This window comes from Pseudochaenichthys georgianus, chromosome 16, assembly GCF_902827115.2.
Source record: "Pseudochaenichthys georgianus chromosome 16, fPseGeo1.2, whole genome shotgun sequence".
Classification (NCBI taxonomy): Eukaryota; Metazoa; Chordata; class Actinopteri; order Perciformes; family Channichthyidae; genus Pseudochaenichthys; species Pseudochaenichthys georgianus.
This window is the reverse complement of record NC_047518.2, coordinates 24,199,973-24,222,951: the sequence shown is the minus strand read 5'-3', so window position 1 is coordinate 24,222,951 and position 22,979 is coordinate 24,199,973. Positions and strand designations below refer to the sequence as shown.

General features: G+C 42.7%; 1 protein-coding gene across 4 annotated transcripts in view; it reads left to right on the top strand.

Annotated features, from left to right (window-relative positions):
- The window catches only part of ptprub (protein tyrosine phosphatase receptor type Ub), a 184,921-nt gene that overhangs the window by 150,797 nt on the left and 11,145 nt on the right, over nucleotides 1-22,979 (top strand). For all 4 annotated transcript variants that reach the window (XM_034102752.2, XM_034102751.2, XM_034102750.2 and 1 more), the window contains 7 exons: nucleotides 1,520-1,636; nucleotides 2,448-2,602; nucleotides 3,389-3,524; nucleotides 4,157-4,306; nucleotides 6,248-6,562; nucleotides 9,028-9,153; nucleotides 10,970-11,127. In XM_034102752.2, the coding sequence (XP_033958643.1) occupies nucleotides 1,520-1,636; nucleotides 2,448-2,602; nucleotides 3,389-3,524; nucleotides 4,157-4,306; nucleotides 6,248-6,562; nucleotides 9,028-9,153; nucleotides 10,970-11,127 (1,157 nt within the window). The remainder of the gene's footprint in view (nucleotides 1-1,519; nucleotides 1,637-2,447; nucleotides 2,603-3,388; nucleotides 3,525-4,156; nucleotides 4,307-6,247; nucleotides 6,563-9,027; nucleotides 9,154-10,969; nucleotides 11,128-22,979) is intronic.

Genomic DNA, 22,979 nt, shown 5'->3' with positions numbered 1-22,979 from the left:
GGACACCTGAATTCAAAAAGTAGACTGAGTAAAGTTTTCTAAAATAAAGCTCAAACCTGTAATTTATTGCTTTTTGCACTTTCATAAGCAAAGATGATATCTTGTGCCATTTCTTCAAACGTCACCTTGCAGTTGCAGTGGTGATATTAACGATATAATAACGCTATTTACGTAAATTGCCATTGTTCTCACTCATGATGCTCTGTCCTAACTAAGAGAGTGGATTGGAATCAAATATCATTGAAGAAATTCAGCTGGTATCTTCCTTTTTAGATACATGAAAATATTTGAGCAGTGGCGGCGCCAGGGTATGGCTGGGGTAGGCTACAGCCATACCAATAAATGGCATAAATAATAATATGCTAAATGTTGAGAACACGGCTTGCGAAAATATACGGGTCGTGTCCACAACACACAAACTGATCCTGCTGTTACAACAAGTGCATGTTACTGATGCAATATGGTTGAGACCATTCGGGCTTATGCTAGAAGAGGGGTGCAAGGAATAGTCTAAGTAGTGGCGGAGTTTTATACACTAAAGGTGTGGAAATTCTCTGGTGTTATAATATCAACGCGGCCGCGGTCAGATCAAAATGCCTCCGAATGCAATTTGAATAGAGTCAGACCTATAGCCAATCAGAGCAACGAAACGTTGGGTCTGCGTCATGCATTACTGATGAGATCAGTCGGAACCGCCATTCAGTATCCCCATTGGATCTTCAACGTGTACTATCATACGTCACGTACTACAAGACAAATGTGCCGTTTTATTTCATACAGTTCCATTTTGATTGAGACAGGGAAATAATCTAAACCTCAAGTGTGGCGTTTCACTGTCAAGGGGGCGATATAGCGTGTATGTAATTACATTGAAAATACTGACTTGAGCCCCACCACTGTATGGGTTAGCCCTAACATACGTTACCCAACAAAAATACTCCGCCACTGTATTTGAGGCATCTTTTTCGAAGAGAAGGGTAGATTCAAAGGAATTGCTCCTTAAGAGGGAGGGAGACGGTTTAGGAAAATTGGGGCACTTTAGGACTCAAATGGATAAATTGAGGAAGCACTGGATCACATTGTCTCCCAAAGGATGAATAACAAAAAGTGGATTTTGCTTAAGGATGGATGTTTTACAGCCAACTGTATAGACCTTTTCAGTTCAGTTTATCCTCAAATTGGCAGGAAATTGTATTTTGGCAATTGCAGAATGCAGTTCACTTATACACAGCTGTACACATGCATTTGCTATGACGATATTATTTATGATAAAAAACTAGCGCGTGTAAAACTTTTCTAACTAAGCGAAACATCACAGACATGTATACTGTATACAGTGTAAAGGATTGAACCAGTCGATAGTTTTTTGCTTTGAACTGGAGAAAGAAAATGTTGATATTCAATCTTTTAAAAACACGATCAAACAGATACATTTATGTTACACCTTTTTTCAGCAGGTGCATTTTTCAGGAATTTTAACATTAGGATTTAACACTGTGGTTTCCCTATTTTAAAACAGGTGAAATGCTCTAAATACTGGCCTGATGACAGTGAGATGTATGGTGACATCAAAATCACCCTTCTTAAGACGGAGACACTGGCTGAATACACAGTTCGCACCTTTGCCTTGGAGAGGGTAAGTTTATGTAACCCTCCTTTCCATGTATTAGTACTTGTTATATTCTTAGAAGTAGGCCTAGAAGTAGAACATTCATAGAGGGGATTAGGTACTTGACAGGATTTACTGCAGATGTGTTCGAGGGCCACGTATTAAATTGGGAGGAATTAACACCAGTAGCTATGAGGATGCCCCTGCCGTCTTTGTGCCCCTGATGGACTCCATCCTGTCAATCTCCTGGGGGATCTATCATTGGAGGGGCTCAGAGCGACGCTGGATTGACAGTGGCGCAAACACAGAATTATCATCAAACTGTCACATTTGCTCTCCATGGGCACACACTACTGCTTATTCAAATCGGCACGAATTGGGGAGCTGGTGACAGCTTGTTTTTCATAGCTCTATTCCTTTCTTTTTTTGGAATTCTGTCTTCGACAAATCTTTGCTTTACTCCGCTTTACTTTGTCATCTCTGTACAGCGGAATAAATTGCTGTGTGACTGCAGCAGCCTCCCAGTAGAGGGGAGAAAACTCACAGCCCTCCATGAGCTCCGAGAGCTTCAGTAATTCCTTCTGCGTGTCTGTCACACTGCAGCTGCTACTAGCATGTTATGCCCAGAGGCCTAACACCTCATGTAAATAATGTCCTGGTTGTCCTCACAATGAAACACATTTTCTAACATATCCATCTCAGAGGGAGAATGTCTCTAAATTGATGGGAGCACGTCTTGGATGAAATTAGGGCCTGCAGGCTACTATGGTTAATGTGCAAGCCATGTAAATGTGGTGTTTACATGTAATGCTAATGTGCACTGTGCTGCTGTTGACAGAGAGGATACTCAACCAAGCATGAGGTGCGTCAGTTCCACTTCACATCCTGGCCGGAGCACGGAGTGCCCTATCATGCCACCGGACTGTTGGCCTTTATACGGCGAGTGAAAGCCTCTACGCCTCCTGACGCCGGCCCTGTGGTGGTCCACTGCAGGTAAAGTGACGCTGAGCAGCAGCTGTATCCTGTGGTGTCATAAAACTAAACTAAAGGTTGTAAATGTTATCACAATTCATGTTTCAGAATATGACTATTAGTAGTAGAAGATATTATTCTTCTTTGGGAGGCTCATAGCCCGCTATGATGTTCAGAATTAGGGAACGTGATTGATGGAGGCAGCCAGCAACTTAGGCAGGCTAATCTTTGGTAGCCTTGCTAGCTAGGTTAGTTGTCCTGTGAAACAAGTATTGAAACAGAAACTAAAATACGGGCCGAGGTATCTTATCTTTTATGTTAAAATACCTTATTTCCAGAAATCAAATGTATTCCTGAGTAAAAAATAATTAAACCCTAAGACATTGGATAGAGATATTCAGATGTAGGCCTACTTTCACTGAATTGTCAGTTTTGGCCTAGCGAATCTTCCATTATCTGAGTGAAAGAAAGTAAAGCCAAAGCATAACGTTTTGTAAATGATTGGTACATTTTTAACACGGGGGACTGGGATCAGGTCATTTTACTAACGAGAGGGATTGCATCACCCCCAAACCCCCTTCTACCTAGCTAGCATGGTATTGCCCCATTTGCGAGTTTTAGCTTAGCAAATGTTATAGCTGTCTTGCTAAATGTTCCCATTTTCCTTAAAATCCTGTTGTGCTCCTGAGGAGGGCTATTGTATCTTTTAAAAACATTCTAACAACAGTATCACTCACTCAAAAGTCTGTTGATGTATTGCTTCATGATTGTACATGGTGCCTCATGAAAGATGTCCCCTGTGTGCAGCGTGGGGGCGGGCCGCACCGGCTGCTACATCGTGCTGGACGTCATGTTGGACATGGCCGAGTGTGAAGGCGTGGTGGATATCTACAACTGTGTCAAAACCCTCTGCTCCAGACGCATCAACATGATCCAGACAGAGGTCAGGTCAAGAGCACAGCGAAATAAAACCCATTCACATTTAAACTCAAGTCAAATATTAAAGATGTTCTTGCATACATTTTATTCACTGGTCATAGTATTGTAGCGTGTTCTCCAATGGAAAACTTCCGGAGAGTCAAGTTTTTAAACATTAGCGTTTCCCTTTTGCTGTTTGAAAATGCAAATAATGAGTGGGGTGCATTATCATACTCCCCCTCTGGGATTAATGTAAAGGTCATTGCAATAGTTGTAGAGAAAAGACTCACATTGTCTCTCAGTGTGCTGCGTGCCGTTCTCTAGATGTGCTGATCATTTGCATAGTCACCTCTTATTATGTAAATTCGACATTGACTTGTTTATTACATTTGTAGTAATTTACAGGGGTCCTCTAATTAAATGCAGATCACATGTGTTGTACATGGTTCATTCAGAACCAGGTTATGGAAAATCTCTGCCATTAGTCGTATTGTTTGATTATTTTCTCACATCTGTTTCCTTCTCAACTCACCTCTATGGTAATGTTTGTTCACCTGTCAGCAACACACAACACTCTGTTATGTGTTATCAGACAGCACCTACAGTAAATACATGCCCAGGCACAGCACTAAATGATGTTACCTGTTGTCCTTTCAGGAGCAGTACATCTTCATCCATGATGCTATTTTGGAAGCCTGTCTGTGCGGGGAGACGGCCATCTTGGTAAATGAGTTTGCGGTTACTTACAAAGAGATGCTGCGAGTCGATTCCCAGAGTAATTCCTCTCAGCTACGGGAGGAGTTTCAGGTAAGTCATTACCTCGACATGTTCTCGATCAACTTCCTAGGCAGATATTTGTTTTGTTAGAATATGAAACCATTTCACATCCTCCCACTCCCTCTTTTAAGTTGTTATTTATGATGTTGTTTGGTTTTGTTATGTTTATTTTTCCCCTTCTTTTTTTTGGATTTTTTAAAATTGTGATACTAAAGTTACGTTTGACCTAAGTAAAGTGAAATCTGGTGATATGATAATGTTTGTAAATGTTGTAATTGTCCCTCTTCAAAATGCAGTAAAAAACATCAAACCAGGTACTCTGAATAACACAGCCCACACACAGCATCAACCAAATTATGTCATACTTATTTCATTCTTCTAGAACTTTAACAACAATATAATGTTCGTATTACTGGAGTACTAATACTACTATAGTATTCTGTAGTAACAATACTACTACAATATTCCTAATGAGATCACAGATGAATAATTTCATTATTTTGTCCTTGTACCTGCACTTCTACTGTTGGTACCAGTAACAATAATATTGTAAAAGTAATATTAATGTAATGTTGTTAAGCGGATGGTTTGCATATTAAGGTTACATCATTTATGATAAAATGTATACTTTTACAGTCAATTGTAACCTGGAGAGTATTATATTTGTGTATCTACTTTCCATTTATTCTGCTATGTACAGGACTGTACATTTGCTTTTAAAACAGTATGATTTGTTCTCAGACAGTTACATAAACTATAGACAATGAGTACATCCTCTCTGCTGTGGAAATGCACTTACAGCAGACATTTGAAAATCAACAGAGTGCAGAAAGTAAGGGGCTAATAGATGGATGTGTTTATGTGTGTGTGATTGTGCATGTGTGTGTTTTTGTGTCTCATATATACACTCATAAATGTGTGTGTGATTGTGCATGTGTGTGTTGTTGTGTCTCATACATTATATACACTCATAAATGTGTGTGTGGATTTGTGCAGGCGATGTTGTTGGTTTCCTTTTACTTTTGATTTTGTGAAATCCTCTGCCTGGTTTGTAGGAACGTGGTGTTAGAACATTGCATTAGATGTTGATTAGGAGAGAAAAGAGCCAGCTGTGTTCCCACATGCTGTACCTGCTGCCCCCCCCCACCGCCCAAACGCCCCTCCATGTCACTGCACAGCTCAAACAGCAGCCACATTGATTCCAGGTTTAGCATTTCAAAGTGATACTGGAAAAGGGTCCATTCTTTAATTTAATATGGATTTATCCTTATTCTCCACATAGGAATTACGATAGATGTATTACTAAGAGTTAGAGAATTGTGATGTAGGTGGAGCATCTCTCTGATTACAAACGCTTGCTTCTTCACAAAGGGAAATGGAACATGCCCACACTTTGATCTTGTAAACCTACCCGTCTGATATTGTTTTTGAAAGCCTCTCCACCGCCCAATGAGCTCTGTGTTTGTCTTTTACTCTGTCATCCTGCCGGCTGCAAACAGCCGACCGGTAGTACTGACATCAGCAAGTCACAGATCTATTATTGATGCTGTGTGTTTATGATCCAAATGTTTTTATCCCGTTGTCAAATGTAATTACAGCTAAATGAACAGAGAGTTCATCAAAGAAAATTGGTATGCAATATTTCCCTTTGAGGCTTTCTTTTTCTTTTTTTTATTCATTACATTTCCTTTTAGAAAACAGTCGGCCTAATTTATCTTTCATTCTTTTAAATCAGTTTGTCAACGTGATGTTCAGAATATTACGATTCTTTCAATTAACATTATTGGATTCTTCATTCTCTGCGTCTCAGTCCTCCCTCCTTCTGTCTGATTCATTTATTTTCTTCCTCCTACTCCTCCTCCCTAACATCTTTGAATCCTCTGCAGTGTCTCCATCCTTTTAATTCTCTCTTCAATTTGATTTCATCCTCCTGTCGCTCTCGTCTCACCTCTTACATGTTTCCATTTGCAGACGCTCAACTCTGTGACTCCCCACCTGGATGTGGAAGAGTGCAGCATCGCTCTGTTGCCCAGAAACCGAGAGAAGAATCGCAGCATGGATGTTCTGCCGCCTGATCGCGCTCTGGCCTTCTTGGTTACGACTGAAGGGGAGAGCAACAATTACATCAACGCTGCTCTCGCTGACAGCTTCCATCGGCAGGCTGCGTTCATTGTGACCCCTCACCCTCTGCCGGGGACCACAGCGGACTTTTGGAGGCTGGTCTTCGACTACGGCTGCACGGCAGTGGTCATGCTCAACCAACTCAACCAGTCAAACTCTGCCTGGGTAAGGTCAAAGTGTTATACTGCTTTATTGCCATCGATTTGTTGACACTATGCAGGAAAATAGGCATAGAAAAATGTTTGAGTTCACCTGCACAAGAGCTGCTCTTTGGCATACACGTTTTTGGTTTCAATCTTTAGTTATCTGAACTTTACTTCAGACTTTCCCAAGAATACGCCGCCTTTACTAATAATAAAGTGTCTGTATCTTACTGTGCTTAGGATTAGTTCCTTCATGACATTTTGTTGGGCTTTGATCCCTGACCACATTGATCTCAAGGCATGACTAGATAAGACCCGCCCCAGTCTTCCCTTCCCCTTCTCAAGATACATCTCTGAAGAATAGGCTTGCATTACCCTCCAGCCACATATCCGGTTTTTTTTTCCGTTGGTGTTCCACTTTTTCTCATGAGCATATGTCTTCCTCTGCTGTTCCCTGATCTTTCTTTAAGACTATAATGGATATTATAATGAGTTAGAGCACAGCACATGAATCAAGTTTCATATTCAATTCAAAACAACTCCAATCGCTTGGAACAAATAACCAAAAGATGAGATTTTAAAGTCGGTTAAGCCTTTGTTAAACAGAACTCTTTTGGTAATTAAAGGTGGCTGGATCTCTAAGGGCAATGCTTAAAATGATAAATAAGGCTCTATCAGATAATCAGGTGCTTATCTGAGAATTGCTTTAAAAGTCAGCATTTAATCCTATAAGCTTAGAAGTATAGTATCATATTAGAGGCTTTTTTATCAAGAGTTTGGCAGCAAACTGTTGAGCAAATGAAGCTATACGTTCGGCAAACATTTCATTTTACCTTAACACCTTTATAATTTATAAGTCCACAAGCCAAAAGCCAAAGACATTGAAGAAAGTGGCTTATGCAAATCTAGATTTTTGTTTTTTAGGAGTAAAGGCTACACTTACAAGCCTTGCCTGGTAGGACTTTCACAATTAAGCTTGTGAAATATGTAATACATTGTATCACAGCCTCGGAAAGCAGCTGCTTACTTTTAATTATGAATACTATTTCGATCAAGGTCTACCTTAGATTGTGGTGAAAACAGAATTCACTTGATTAATTAAATCACCAAAGTGAATATATTTGTATATTTATTGCCAATTTTGAATCGGTGTGTTTGACAAAAACATAACTTGATTTAATATAAGCCTTTGATTGAAAAAACGATTTTGACAAAAAGAACCACCAAACAAGCTGCTGCAAATGTACCCACTATTTAACTTGTTTTATCCAAAAAACTGGATATATTCTTTCTGACTTTATTCATCTGAATATTCACTGGGTAGAGAAATCTGCTAAAAGGTAAACATTTAACAGTCATTCATTGCTATTTGGCACTCACACAGAGAATTTTACTGAAAGATGTTTTTTTTTGATGAATTGCCTCTCAACATGACTTTAAGTGCTTTAAATAATAATTAATAATTCCTTACATTTATTATAGCGCATTATCAATGACTCAAAGCGCTTTACATATACACACATTGCACATCATACATGCAATGGTCAGATACTGTGGACAATACCCACAGGAGCAAGTTCAGGTGAAGGGTCTTGCCCAAGGACACACCGGCTTTACAGACGCAGCAGCGGCGGGTTTCACCCCTTGATCTGATGATCATTGCACAGCGCACTGCGCCACACCGTCCATCTTCACGCCTCGAGGTCATCGAGGCGCTTTTACAAGTATACATTGGTATTATACATGTACTGTGGACAATACCCACAGGCTTTGACAGGCTTTGTAACTGTGATACTATGTTAATACATTATATTAAATCTTGAATCATTGAGTATGATTTGCTCATTAAATGTATTAATTTAGAGTTTCTGTGTTGCCTTTTTTCATTCATGCTATTTTAGAACACCCTAGTCTAGTAATATACAAATAAACAGAAATAAATTATAGCTAACCCCTTTAAAATGTTATTCTTCTTTTACTCTGCTTGTAATGTTTTTCATACTTTATTTCAGTGTAATGCAGTTAATTTTTGTATTGCTTGAATATTGTTATCACCATCTTATCTTGTTCTCACCAAGACATCGCTATAAACTCTGTTAAAAAGTTCACACATGGCACAGCAGTACTCTGCATCTTTCTTGTTACAAGAAAGCAAAGAATGTTACATTTCTCCCTCCTCTTGCTGCTTCTCCCCGCTCATTAACACCAGTAGGCTACGGTTTCACCTTTCTTTTTAAGTAGGAGCAGGCACACACCATACTCCAACTGTATTATGTCATTTCCTTTGTGTTATCCTTAGACTTTAGACTTTTCCCTAATATCATCATTTCAGCTTTTTAAATCCCTTTGCTCTTTGAAGATCCAAGGTTTTGAGAGCAGCAAAGGATTTTTATCTGGGCTACAACTGCCGGAGAATAAACGTGTGCTAACACTGTAATCACTGATAAAAAATCTCTCTCTTTCATTTACCTTCCCCTCTGTCTGTAGCCGTGTGTTCAGTACTGGCCGGAGCCCGGGCTACAGCAGTACGGGCCCATGGAGGTGGAGTTTCTGTCCATGTCTGCTGACGAAGATGTCATCACTCGTCTGTTTCGGGTCAAGAATGTCACACGGGTGAGTCATTCAACAAAGCCTGCACAGGACATTTTGTGCCACTCAGTGGTATTTCACAAAATGAACATGAACCTTATTAGAAATGCATTAGTTGTGGCCTTCTCCAGTAATTCACATTTTACTACCAGTACATTTAGAGCTACCAGCTGTAATGTGCCCCTGCACACGACATGACACAAGTCCTTAAAGTCAAAGAACTATAGACTCGGTTGTAATAATACTGTGTAGATTATGATTTGAATTTCTATACATCTACTTGTAAGCAAACTCAAAGGATGAGTGCTTCACTTGATGCTGGATTTCCACACAGTGTGTGCCTATGCATCATTATTTATCCATATGTCTTTCTTATGCATAAACAACGGTGCTTCTCTAGTGTGTGCCTCAAGGGAAAAAGGAGGTTGTCAAATAAATAAAATGTAAATACACTGGAATATAGCCTGGAGATGTGCACTGAGCACAATGTTAAAAATAAAAAGATAACAATGGTTCATAGATTGTATCATACATACTACAAAGGACATTGTTCTGTTATTCGTCAGTCCAGAAAATAGAACCAGACGCACCAATATGTTCCCATAAGAGTGATACATATTAAAAGAGTTTTCTATGGCAAACATGCAAGAAAAGCCCATTAACAGAGAGGCAATAAAGGTCATTCTTTCCCTTTTTTCAATTTCTTCTTGTCATTTCGATAAGCGTCTTAGGTGCATGTTGGCATACCAAAGAGGGGGCTTTTATCATCATAATGCATTGCATATTTTCCGTGGCAGGACACTCTTCTCAAGCTGCATAGCAGACTCTTTTACATTTCTTCATAAACCATGTGACACATTTTTACAAAGTATGTGGCATTTAGAGAATTAGGAAGACCTTGTGAAACAGGCTAAATAAAGTATCTGGCAGCTCTGTCATGGTAGAGGGAGCACAGGGGATGTCAAACATTTTTTTGTTGATTCTACGTGACTATGCAGGTATGGTTAAAGCCTGCACATTTGCATAAGTACATGCATGCATTCCTCTCAGGATCACTGTCAACCCAATTATTGAAGAAATCTGTATGCAAGGCATTTCTTGGCTGCTATTAGAAGCAGCGTGACATGCTTTGCACAGAACTTCCTTTCTTGATTGGCATCCTCACCTCCTCTGTCGACCGCCCTTGTCATTCTCCTCTCCACCCAGAGCAACTTTGTTGCACTCAGTACGTACCACAGTCAAGCAGAGGGCAACTTAACACAGTGTGGGAAAAGTCGAATCACACAGAAATAACATAAACCTCTTCCTCTCACTGCATTAGGGTGTGTTCTTCCTGTGTGTGACAATGATATATACTGGTAGGGAGTAAAAGTCGAAGAAAGTGCATTGTAAGCATATGTATGTGCGAGTTGTATAACAAACAAAAAAAAGAAGAGTACATTGTGTAAATCCCAGCTCCATTGAGGCAATTCCTACGTGCATCATTGGTGTCTTTGCCAGCCCAATTTGCATGACTTACAGTTCTCCACTGGTCCTTAAGTATTAGGTGAGATTCCACGGGACAAAGTTATGAACACACAGGGACCTCTCACACACACATCCCGGGCCTGGCTTACCTCTACAGACCTATATATCTCAAAATCAGTCTGCTGAGTGAGCACAGCTGAGTGCCAGCACACAGCCTAGGGAGCACTCTTACACGGGTGTTAACTGGCACACACAGAAAATACTAAAACAACCAGAAAATGCACTTTAACACAGACACAAACAGGAGCAAGCACACTTGCACTCACAGCACTGGTTTACTCATGTATTTTTCTTTTTTCTGTTGCATCCCAAGCTCCAAGAGGGCCAGCTAGTGGTGTGTCAGTTCCAGTTCTTGCGCTGGTCGGCGTATCGAGATGTTCCCGACTCCAAGAAGGCTTTCCTCAACCTCCTGGCTCAAGTGCACAAATGGCAGAGGGAGTGTGGAGAAGGTCGCACTGTTGTCCACTGCCTGTGAGTAATCTGTTAGCAACACACATCATGTACTGTTAATTAAAAGAGAAAGAGAGAAGGCAGAAATACGTTCCTCTCTGAAAAGGTCTCAGAGAGGACATTACTGCTGTTGGATAGTGACATTTAAAAGTGCATTTAAATCAAAATCTTATTCTCAGAGGGGAGAATCACATAAATGTTAAAATATGGTGAATTATGACTGTTTGATGAGAAAGAGTCTGTCGTGTTGTGACTGTGATGGTTTATGTGGGTTTTTCTGGGCAATGAGATGCGATGCATTGAAAAGTATTTTTCCATGCTAGTATTTTCATAATGTAGAACATCTAATTGTGGTGTAGTGCAGTGTGTGTTGTTGTATGCCCCTCTGTTGTCCTAAGCCCCCGGGGTGCACATCCGTTGATGAATATGAATGGGCCGTCCAGCTCATTGCAAACCCATCACACGTTTATCTCCACCGCCTCCATCCGAAAGCACATCACTCAGCGCTGTCACACAGTGTTACCCACGACAACCAGGAAAGAGATTATGGAGATCAAATCAATTATGGCTTAATACAGAATGCGATGGATCTCACTACAGTAAATCCAGCACTGCCAAAGCACTGACGACGATTGATTACCTTAATATTGCCTGTTTACGCTGCGGAGGCTTCCATGCCCACCTTCCCTGCGGATGTCTCAGGAGAGAGGAATTGGATTGTCCTCCACCACTTTATTGATATTGCCTTTAATTTATGATGACCAACACAATATTTCCAAGGATCCTTGCTCTTATTTCTTGATTTTCCCTTCCTTTTCTTGTCATTATTTTGTATCAAGATATTGCATCTGCATGCTGTATGAACGGTATCAAGTGTTTTTTACGAGGTACAGTAGCATGAACACAATAATGGGGTTATCAGATTACACACATTCTTTCCAGTTTATACTGTGTTATTGTCTTTGGGAGCTCGAGCTGGAGATGGGAATATACATGTTTACATTGAAATGTACTGACAGTTGATGTCTGAACCTACAGTTCATCTAATGGAAGGCAAAGCAGCACAAGCTTTTTTGGTGGAGTATGTTTAAACACAAGGCCGCTTAAATTACAATAAAACATTATTCTTAGTCATGTTTGGTAGCCCAATTAAGAATAATTATGGTGATCCATTTTTCTCTTAATATGTTTCTCTCTTGGGTTTATGACCTAAAGACAGTTGGAAGGATTCTCTTTATAAATTCCTTGAAAAAACCGTTTTGGCAGGTTTGTAAGGATCATTTTATTTATTATTGTCATACTCATTTGGGGCCAAAGAAGCTGCAGTGCAGCACTACCTACAGTAGTGTGCTTGGAATGGCAAAGCTAAAAAGATCTTGTTGGTAGATCATTAAAAACCATTACAACTCACCCTGAAGGGAGAATCTTATTGAAGTCCAAAAATGTAAACCTCATGATGGCTAGAGGAAATGTCTAAATGTTTTATCTCAATCAATGACTATTTGTCAATATATTTCACACAAATGTTCCATTCATCATCAGTGGCAGACAGACGAGTCAACATTGTTCGTTAGAAGAGGAAAAAAGGAATTGTAAATAAGATTTACAACCACAATGCTAGAAATCTCCATAACCTAATTTCTATAAAACCCTCCTCTTCCTCACGACCTGCCATTTTGGTATTAAGTATTAAGTATTATTCTGAATATTGGCTTTTATTTACATTCGCTCACTGTCCTCTAAATCTCTGCTTCTCCATGAAATAATAACCAACCATAACATTGATATCATGGGCCTTTACAAAACCTGGCTAAAGCCAAATTACTTTGTAAGCCTGAATGAGGCATCACCTCCTAGCTACACCAGCCTGCAAGTGTCTCGTGAATCAAGAAGAGGTGGGGGCAGTGGCGGCACCAGAGATTTTCTCTAGGGGGTGCTGTGGGGTAGCTTGACGTTTCATAGAGGGTGCTCAAACATTAAGGGTTTCCCATTAATGCACCAGCGCTACAGTTGCATTTTCTACTGCAACACTCCCCACACGCACACACAGTGTACCCGCGACTGTTACAATGAAGGCTCGATAATCAGCTCACGGCATAAGCAGGGGTACAGTGCTATTTTTACAAGTGGGGGGTGGACCTCACCTCCTCTAGGAGGGACCTCACCTCCTCTATTGGGGTCCGGGGGCAAGCTCCCCCGGGAAGATTTTTTTTAAATATTGAAGTTAAAAGCATCCCCCCTGGGTGGGGGCCTAGCTGCTATACTTACGTTCTTAAAAAGCTCAAATCTGGCATATTTACACTTGAAGCATTATTTGTCTTAAGTGTTCATTAATGTGGATTGTCCCCATTCAAATAAACGTTTAAATGAAATGAAAAATATACAGCTCTGGTTCTCTGTCACTAAATCAAATTATTATGACTGGTTTTACATCCTTTGAATTACTACTTATGCATGCAAATGAAGAATACTTTTATATAGCAATTGTTTACCGACCACCTGGGCCTTATTCACAATTCACAATTTTATCTGAGTTTGCTTCTTTTCTCTGTGGCATATTTACACGATCAGACAATCTTATAAAGGAAAATGGCGGCGCGACCAGTCGCAGCAGCTTTAGGACTCAAGTCTAGTGCCTTTTTAATGTTATTTCATGTTTACTTGTATATATTTTTTTCACTTTTGTTAACATCATGCTGGGCAAATAACATCTTCAGCAGACACAATCTATTAGAAATCGGATTACACAGTGAAAGCGCCGTTACAGACGCGTTTATCCGCGTTTATCCGCGGAAACAACATCCCATTGGAAATCGCCAGGAATCCCGGAGACCCGTGGTTCACTATTCCCGGAACTAAGTGTCGCAGACGGAGAAAGGAACGTAAACAAAAGTGGGGATGCAGAGCCGGCCTGCTGGAGAGGCTAAGGAACCGCCCGGACAAACCACCGTTGCCGAGTATTTTCTACCAAATGCAAGATCTCTCGCTAACAAGATGGACGAACTGAGATTACAGGTTGCAACAAACAGGACTGTGAGGGACAGCTGCGTGCTAATAGCCACAGAAACCTGGCTCCATCCATCCCGGACTTAGCGATCGAGCTAGCTGGCCGCACCTCCCATAGACTAGACAGGACCCGAGAATTGTCGGGGAAAACGTGAGGTGGTGGCCTCATTATATACACTAAGGATTATTGGGGCACAAACACAATTAGTGGGGCAGATAACAGCAATGTTTCAGAAGAATCGTGCAAATGATGATACAAGCATCAAATTTGGCACACTTGTTCTCCAAGTGGTACTAATCAAATCTGCCTGATTGGCCAATTGAAAATCCAAGATGGCGGCCATTTTCCAAGATGGCCGCCAGATTAGCCGCCCGAAATCCGTAATAAATCGGCACATAAAGGGTTAATCAAATTTTAAAGGTCATAAATGGATGCGATAATTTAAGACCTTTAATTTGATACCTATTTTATGGGTCTACGACCACAGGAAATACTTTAACCCATTGGGAACCATTGTCGACTTTTGTCACCATGAGTATTAGTCTCTAGGGGATTGCAGAAAAATATATAACTAACAGTTCCACAGTTACTTGAATGTCACTGTAGCTACTCAACTGTAGTTACTTAAGTATATTATAGTATATTGAAACGCCCTGGTGGCGAAATTCGGTACTGCACCTTTAAGGCACCATTTTGCGCGACATGTGTGTTTTGAGTAGACACAAAATGCAGAGAGCACATGGTGGCAGCCAGTTCTATCAGCCACACATCGTTTTGGTTTAATCCGGAGTAGATATCTGTGACTGTGAGTACTTACAAACTGACTTGTGTGTGCCAAGTGATGTGTTTCAAAATTGTGGTTAATTGTGTGTTATTTCAATGTGTAAGCTAAGCTAAGCTAACTATGCTATCGGAAATTAGCTAATTCATTCAATTACTTTTTACACTATCATACAGGAAAGTGTCTATTATACACGTACAGGGTGGTAAAAGGATAAACCCTCGACCCTGAACGTCATACTGACCATGGACACAAGTGCTACTGTAAAATCGTGGAACACTGACTGGACCAAGTGTTGCCTATGTCAGGAGGTTAAGAAAGAAGATCTAAAGTCCCCCCAGGGCAATCCTGCCAGAAGAGGCGATGATGGATATATGAACTTGGCAACGAATATTCCTCTGTTTCACTCACTCAATGCACTACCAATCAAGCTAGACCCTGCAAGACTTGACGAAGGTGGTGGGATAAATGAAACCTTAAGACAAAAGAAGGCAAAATATCATGAGAGTTGTAGGCTTCTATTTAACAACACAAAGTTACACAGAGCTGAAAAAAGATCAACCCCTACAGGTACTAGTGATGAGGGCGGTAGAAGTAAGATCCCACGAAAGGTCCAAGAAGCTAAAACACAAGAATGTTTCTTTTGCGAAAAAGGAGGGGAGCTTAGAGAAGCAATGACAATGCAAGTGAATAACAGAATAAACGAATGTGCAAAAACACTCAGTGATAGAAAACTCCTTGCCAAACTAAGTGTAGGAGATGTCATAGCACAAGAACTGAAATATCACCCTGCTTGTTTGGTGGCATTGTATAACCGAGAACGAGCCTACCTAAAGGTGCAGGAGCAAGAGAAAGCACAGGAGCACTGGAAGGAAGCATATCCAATTGCTTTCTCCGAACTAGTCACCTACATTAGTGAGATGAAAAATGCCAGTGATAGTAGTGATCCACTCATATTGAAGCTTGCTAATTTGACCATGCTTTACAAGCAGAGGCTGGAGCAGCTTGGTGTTGAATCGCCTGATGTTCATCCTACTCGACTCAAGGACCAGCTGCTTTTTCACATTCCCAAGCTGCAAGCTCATCACCAAGGACGAGATGTTATGCTGGCTTTTGAAAATGATGTAGGCTCAATCCTCTCACAAGCATCCAAGTACGGTGAAGCGATCCACCTAGCAAAAGCTGCTGGGATAATAAGACGAGATATGCTACATCAAAAGTCAAATTTCAGCAGCACCTTTAACGACACAGACCTAGAACAGGCTGTACCACCATCACTGCTGCAATTTGTATGTATGATCGAACATGGTGCTGACATCAAGTCCCAACTCCAGCATGGAGCATCGAAATCTGACCTTTCTATATCGCAACTCCTACAGTACAACTGCTTTGCGAAATATAAGGAAGGAACGGATGTCCACAGGCATTCCAAGGACCGTGAGCCACCTTTTGCAGTCTACATGGGCCTGTATGTGTTTGCCAAGACGAGGAAGAGACAAATCATTGAAATGCTCCATGAGAATGGGCTCAGCATATCATACGACAGAGTCCTAGAAATCTCAGCACAGTTAGGAGAAGCAGTTGTTGCACAGTATGTGCAAGATGGAGTAATCTGTCCCCCAGTCTTGAGAAAGCAGTTGTTCACAACTGCAGCAGTGGACAACATAGATCATAATCCGACTGCGACCACAGCTCAAACATCATTCCATGGTACAAGTGTGTCCATTTTCCAACATCCAAGCACTGAAAATGCTGGCGATGAACGTGAGCCGCTCAAACTAGAGTCAGAAATGAAGGTTAAGAAAGTACCAGAGCTTCCAGAAGCATACACCAATATTCGACCAGCATACATCACGAAAAAACCCAATCCTCCTCCAGTAGCAAACCAATCTTTACCAGCACCCGAGTCGATCTGGTTACACTTGAAGGAAGAATATTCTTGGTTGGAGGAAGTCTTCCTCACTGAGGATGTGGCTGATGCAGTAAGCATCACATGGTCAGCCCACCATGCAACGCAGAAAAGGAGCCATCCATTTGAAGTGAGTATTTCAGCGATGATGCCTCTGTGGCGAGATCAGGCTCACTCTGTTGCAACGATCAAGCATGCCATGGCGAAGGTCCGTGATACAGTGGCTTTTCTGAACCCAGGGCAGACACCTGTCATTGCTGCTGATCAACCGTTATATGCTCTGGCAAAACAAATACAATGGAAGTGGCCCGAATATGGAGAGGACAAGTTTGTGATCATGTTTGGTGGACTTCATATAGAAATGGCTGCACTGAGATCGATAGGAACATTACTACGGGAGAGTGGCTGGACCAGTGCCATTGTGGAAGCAGAGGTGGCCTCATCTGGTACAGCAGAGTCTTACCTGTCTGCATCCAGTGTCACCAGGACAAGACAAGCACACCAGATCACTGCATGCAGCTTGTACAAACTGATGAAGAAGGCATACCATGATTACCGCTCTGAAGAGTCTTGCATATCAGATATAACCTTTGAGGATTGGTGTGAACAACGGAGGAAAGAGAGTCCGCAGTTCCAGTTATGGAGTCTGGTGCTGAACATGGAGCTCACCATATTCACCCTGATCCGCTCATTCAGAGAAGGAGACTTCAACTTGTACCGTGAAGCACTTTCAGAACTGGTGCCTTACTTCTTTGCAAATAACAATGTCAACTATGCGCGGTGGATCCCAATTCACCTCCGAGATATGATGTCACTTGAGCAACAACATCCAGATGTGGCCAGAGAGTTTCACAAAGGGAACTTTGCCATCCACAAGTCAAGAAGAGAATACTCTGGCCTGGCGATCGACCAAGCACACGAGCAAAATAATGCAGTGATCAAAGGTGACGGAGGAGCAATTGGGTTGACAGAAGACGCGTCAGCACTTCGTAGGTGGATGGTCGCTGGACCCGAAGTTAGTCGTCTAGTAGCTGGATACGAGGCCATGTCTGGTATGAAAGATGCCACATATAGCAGCAGACACCACGAGCAGACAAGGAGTGCCCAGAAATCTTTCTTTGCAAAGGTGAAATCACTCTCTGCAGTGATGCAGGAGATGGGCAACCCATTCCAAGAAGAATCAGCCGACCTGCTGGTGCTAGACACGAAGAACATTGCAGACCCAACTCGAGCTGAAATGGTAGCAACACATCACCGACGGGGCAAAGAGCAGTTCCAATCATTCATGGAGGGGCTAGAGGATGAAGGTGAAAGTGCTTTTTATAATCCGATCAAGAAAAACCTTGCTTCTTTCTTCAAACAAGAGCAGGCTAAGGACATTTCTAAGGAGAAAGTCCTGAAAGACGACTGTCAGTTATTCTCGCGACTGTTCATCTCGTGCCAGAACAGGCAGTGTAACTTGCAAGAATTCTTCAAGCACGAAAATCAGTCGCACCCTGCATCTCTCAGTGATAGCGGCAAGCTTCATACGTGTCAGAAGTCACAGCTGGTTGAAATTCTTGAAGCGCAAGTGAACATCCCAGACACAGAACCAAATGGAGATGCAATCATCATTGATGGCTCAGCACTTATCAATGCCTTACCTCCACGTACTTCAAAGACATTTGATGACTATGCTAAAGAAGACATAATCCCAAAGGTTGAATCCTATGGTGCCAGGTACAAGCGGGTGGACGTAGTCTTTGATGTGTACAAGAAGTCAAGTCTGAAATCCGAGACAAGGTCGAAAAGAGGGCAAGGAATCAGAAGAAGAGTGACAGGGACGAGTAAGACACCAGGTAACTGGCAAAGCTTCCTTCGTGACGCCAGCAACAAGACTGAGCTGTTTCACTTCCTTGCGGAAAAGATGTGTGAAGCAGAGACGACAAGCACAGTAATTGTCACAAAAGGAGAAGAAGCCATTAGCAACACAGGGAAGTTGCTGGATGCTGTGTCCCCATGTTCTCATGAAGAAGCTGACAGTCGAATATTTGTGCACGCCAGGGATGCAACGACTGATGGGAGCAAGTCTATTATCATTAAGGCTAATGACACGGACGTGCTAGTCATAGCAATATCTGTACTGCCATCCTTACAGGAACTAGGTCTTGAGAAAATGTGGATTGCCTTTGGCCAAGGAGCCAAGATGCGATGGATTCCAGTCCATGAGGTAGTTTCTGCAATAGGGCTTGAGAAAGCTAGAGGGATCCCATACTTTCATGCGTTCACTGGATGTGATGTCGTGTCTGCCTTCCGTGGGAAAGGGAAGAAATCTGCATGGCAGACTTGGAACGTATTCGATGATGTTTCTGAAACATTCACTAATCTCAGCCAGCATCCAACATTGATTTGTGATCTTGACCTGCAGAAGCTGGAGAGATTCGTTGTCCTCATGTACGACAGATCAAGCGCAACCACTGGTGTGGATGAAGCAAGACTAGATCTCTTTGCCCGCAAGCAGAGGCCGTACAACTCAATTCCACCAACACAGGCAGCGCTCAGAGAACATGCAAAGCGTGCGGCTTATCAGGCTGGGATCATCTGGGGCCAGGCAACCATCTCCAATCCAGACACGAGCAGTCCCGCTGAATGGGGATGGACACAGAAAGGAGAGACATGGCAGATATGTTGGACAACACTACCCCCTATTGCAGCGAGCTGTCGGGAACTGACGAAGTGTTCCTGTAAGAAAGGTTGCACAGGAAGATGCAAATGCTTTCAGTCAGAGCTCCCCTGCACATCACTCTGCAGCTGCATATGTGAACAGTAGCAGCTGGAGGACCAGTGGCATGGTATAAATAACTTTGAACATTTGCTAGCCGGGGTAAAGCTTACGTAATAAAAAACAGGCAATCTGGTGGCCATCTTGAAAAATGTGTCAGTGTGCTTTATTAAAACCCTTTGAGACCCAAAGTGCAAATAGTACTCATGGTGACAAAAGTCGACAATGGTTCCCAATGGGTTAAAGTATTTCCTGTGGTCGTAGACCCATAAATTAGGTATCAAATTAAAGGTCTTAAATTATCGCATCCATTTATGACCTTTAAAATTTGATTAACCCTTTCTGTGCCGAATTATTACGGTTTTCGGGCGGCTAATCTGGCGGCCATCTTGGAAAATGGCCGCCATCTTGGATTTTCAATTGGCCAATCAGGCAGATTTGATTAGTACCACTTGGAGAACAAGTGTGCCAAATGTGATGCTTGTATCATCATTTGCACGATTTTTCTGCAATCCCCTAGACTAAATCACTGAGTAACCACTGTTCCCCGAACCTAGAATTTATGACAGTTAAATGCCGACCTAGATACCTTCCGAGGGAGTTCAATGTTGTATTGATAACTGCAGTAGGCTATATATTCCACCAGATGCCAATGCTAGCGTGGCGCTAAGTCAGCTACATGATACCATTAGCAGTCAACAAAGCATGTATCCTGAGGCTGTCCACATAATTGCGGGGGACTTTAACCATGCCAACTTAAAGGTAGTGCTTCCCAGACTATACCAGCATGTTAAATGTGCCACGAGGGGGGATAAAACACTGGACAAGGTCTTCACGAATATTAAGGGGGGCTACAGAGCTAAAGCGCTAGCGCACCTAGGCCAGTCAGATCATGTTTCCCTTCTCCTAATTCCGGCCTACTCCCCCATCAGGAAAAGTGTTTCCACCACTATAAAGACAATTAAAACCTGGCCTTTAGACGCCACTCCACAGCTGCAACACTGTTTTGAGAACACCGACTGGGTGTTTTTCGAACATGAGGACCTGGAACAGTACACATCAGCGGTCCTGGGATACATCAGGCACTGTTCAGACTCCGTCACTGTGGATAAGCGCATCCGGGTTCATCCCAACAAGAAGCCGTGGATGACTGGAGAGGTGCAGCGCCTGGTCAGGGAGAGGGACATCGCCTTCAGGACTGGTGAGAGGGAGCTGTACAGCACTGCCAGAGCCGACCTGAAGCGGGGGATCAAGCGGGCCAAGACGGACTACAAGGGGAAGATTGAGGACTGCTTCCGGGGCAACGACTCCAGGCGGGCCTCGGCCGACGGGGGTGACCCTCAGCTGGCGGAGGAGCTGAACTCCTTCTACGCCTGCTACGAGACGGGGCTATCAGAAGCAGCCACACCATTCAGACCCGTCGTCATGGGCGGGCCCCATGGGGCCGGGCCCGCCCATCCAGGATTTGGGCCCGCTGTTTTAATCAGGGCTGAATACAACATTTTAATTGTTTTATTTTTATGTTCAGTGGCGGCGCCAGGGTATACTGGGGTAGGCTACTACAGCCATACCAATAAATGGCTTAGCCCCACCATAACAAATTATGTTAAAGTAAGCAAAATAAAGTCTGCCAACTCGCATAAATTGCACAGACAGCAGTTGGTAAGATTGATTTCAGCAGTCACTTGTCTGGAAATACCGAAAGACTAGAAACGGTTTTGAAGGTTTTGTCACGTAGTGATCGTCCTCTCAATAGAACATCTTTGATAATGTCTTCTGGCCAATCAGAATCAAGATAACGGCGTGGTGTTGTTGCAGGAAGTCCCGACGGAGAATACTTTTGCTGTAGTACATCCTTTATATATACAGTCTATGAGTACATCTCTATATACATCGATACAACATTACGTGTTGATAGAAATCAAATTTCAGACAGTTCAATTTGGATTGAGACAAGGAAATAATCTAAACCTCACGCGTGGCGTTTCACTGTCAAGGGGAGCGTGTATGTAATTACATTGCAAATACTGACTTGAGCCCACCACTGTATGAGTTAGCCCTACCATAGATTACCCAACAAAAATACTCTGGAGCTGCCACTGATTATGTTTATTGTTGTTATTTGTAGGGCTTTGTCCTAATATTTATTTTTGTTTTAAACTATGTTGAAAGATTAGTTTAATATAATTTTTTTATTTTGCTATGAAATTCTGAATGAAATTCAGAATGAAAGGCTGCGCGCGAGACTGGTTTTTCGCTGGGTTGAGTCGTGTGGGTTTTTGAGTGAGATGCGGCACAGCAGCCTGTCAGTTTACTCTTGCTAGGTTAGTTTGGCTATTATCATTTATATTTATCTGCAACAATGGATATCAGGAAGTGGTTAATGAAAGGAAGATGGCAACTCAGCGCCAGATGCAGGCACATTAAAAGACATCAGTTACGTTACCAACGAGCGAGCAAGCCAGCCAGGGACAAGGGAGGCTGGCAATCAATTATATAATTGATATATATTTAATTTGAAGAGAAATTGACTCTCAAGCCGGCTCTCTCACAAACTCCTGCTCTGTGCGCAAGCAGACCGCAGCACATCCTCTCTGCCTCGCTCAATCTCTCTCTCCCCCTTTCTCTCCATTGCTCAACCTTACTCCACCTCTCCACCCTGTGTGCGCTCAAGTTTGCCTGCGTGCTTGCCCAAGTTGGCACATCGTTACAAATATGCCACAAAACCAACCAATGGATGTAGCCTAATAAGACCAGCAACAGCCTTATGGCAACCTAAAACCCCTCTGTTTCCGTAACAACAATTCACGAGCGCCTCCCTAGCCCCCCCGTTGACAAATCTCGAGCGTCTAACAAGCACCACAACCCCCCCCCCCCCCCGTTGACAATTCAGATTTCCCGGGAAATGTAAGTGTCGTGGTGGGCCCGCCCTGGTAAATCAAATGCCCGCCCAGAGACGTATGTCTGCCGCCGGGTCTAATACCATTACACACCCACCTGCCCTCAGCAGCCTCATCCTCACGGAGCACGAGGTGAGACGCACACTGAAGGCAGTGAACCCGAGGAAAGCAGCGGGGCCGGACGGAGTCTCGGGACGGGTGCTGAGAGACTGCACTGACCAGCTGGCGGGGATCTTCACCAAGATCTTCAACCAGTCCCTGTCCCAGGCAATCGTCCCATTCTGCCTGAAAATATCCACAATCATCCCGGTGCCGAAAAAGAACAACATCGGCTGCCTAAATGACTACCGTCCAGTGGCACTCACCTCCACCCCCGCTAAAGTTTTTGAGAAGGTGGTCCGTCCCCACATCGTCTCATCCCTCCTTCCCGGTCTGGACCCCCACCAGTTCGCCCCCTACTATACGCCCTCTACACCTATGATCTCGTCCCCGCCCACACCAGCAACTCCATCATA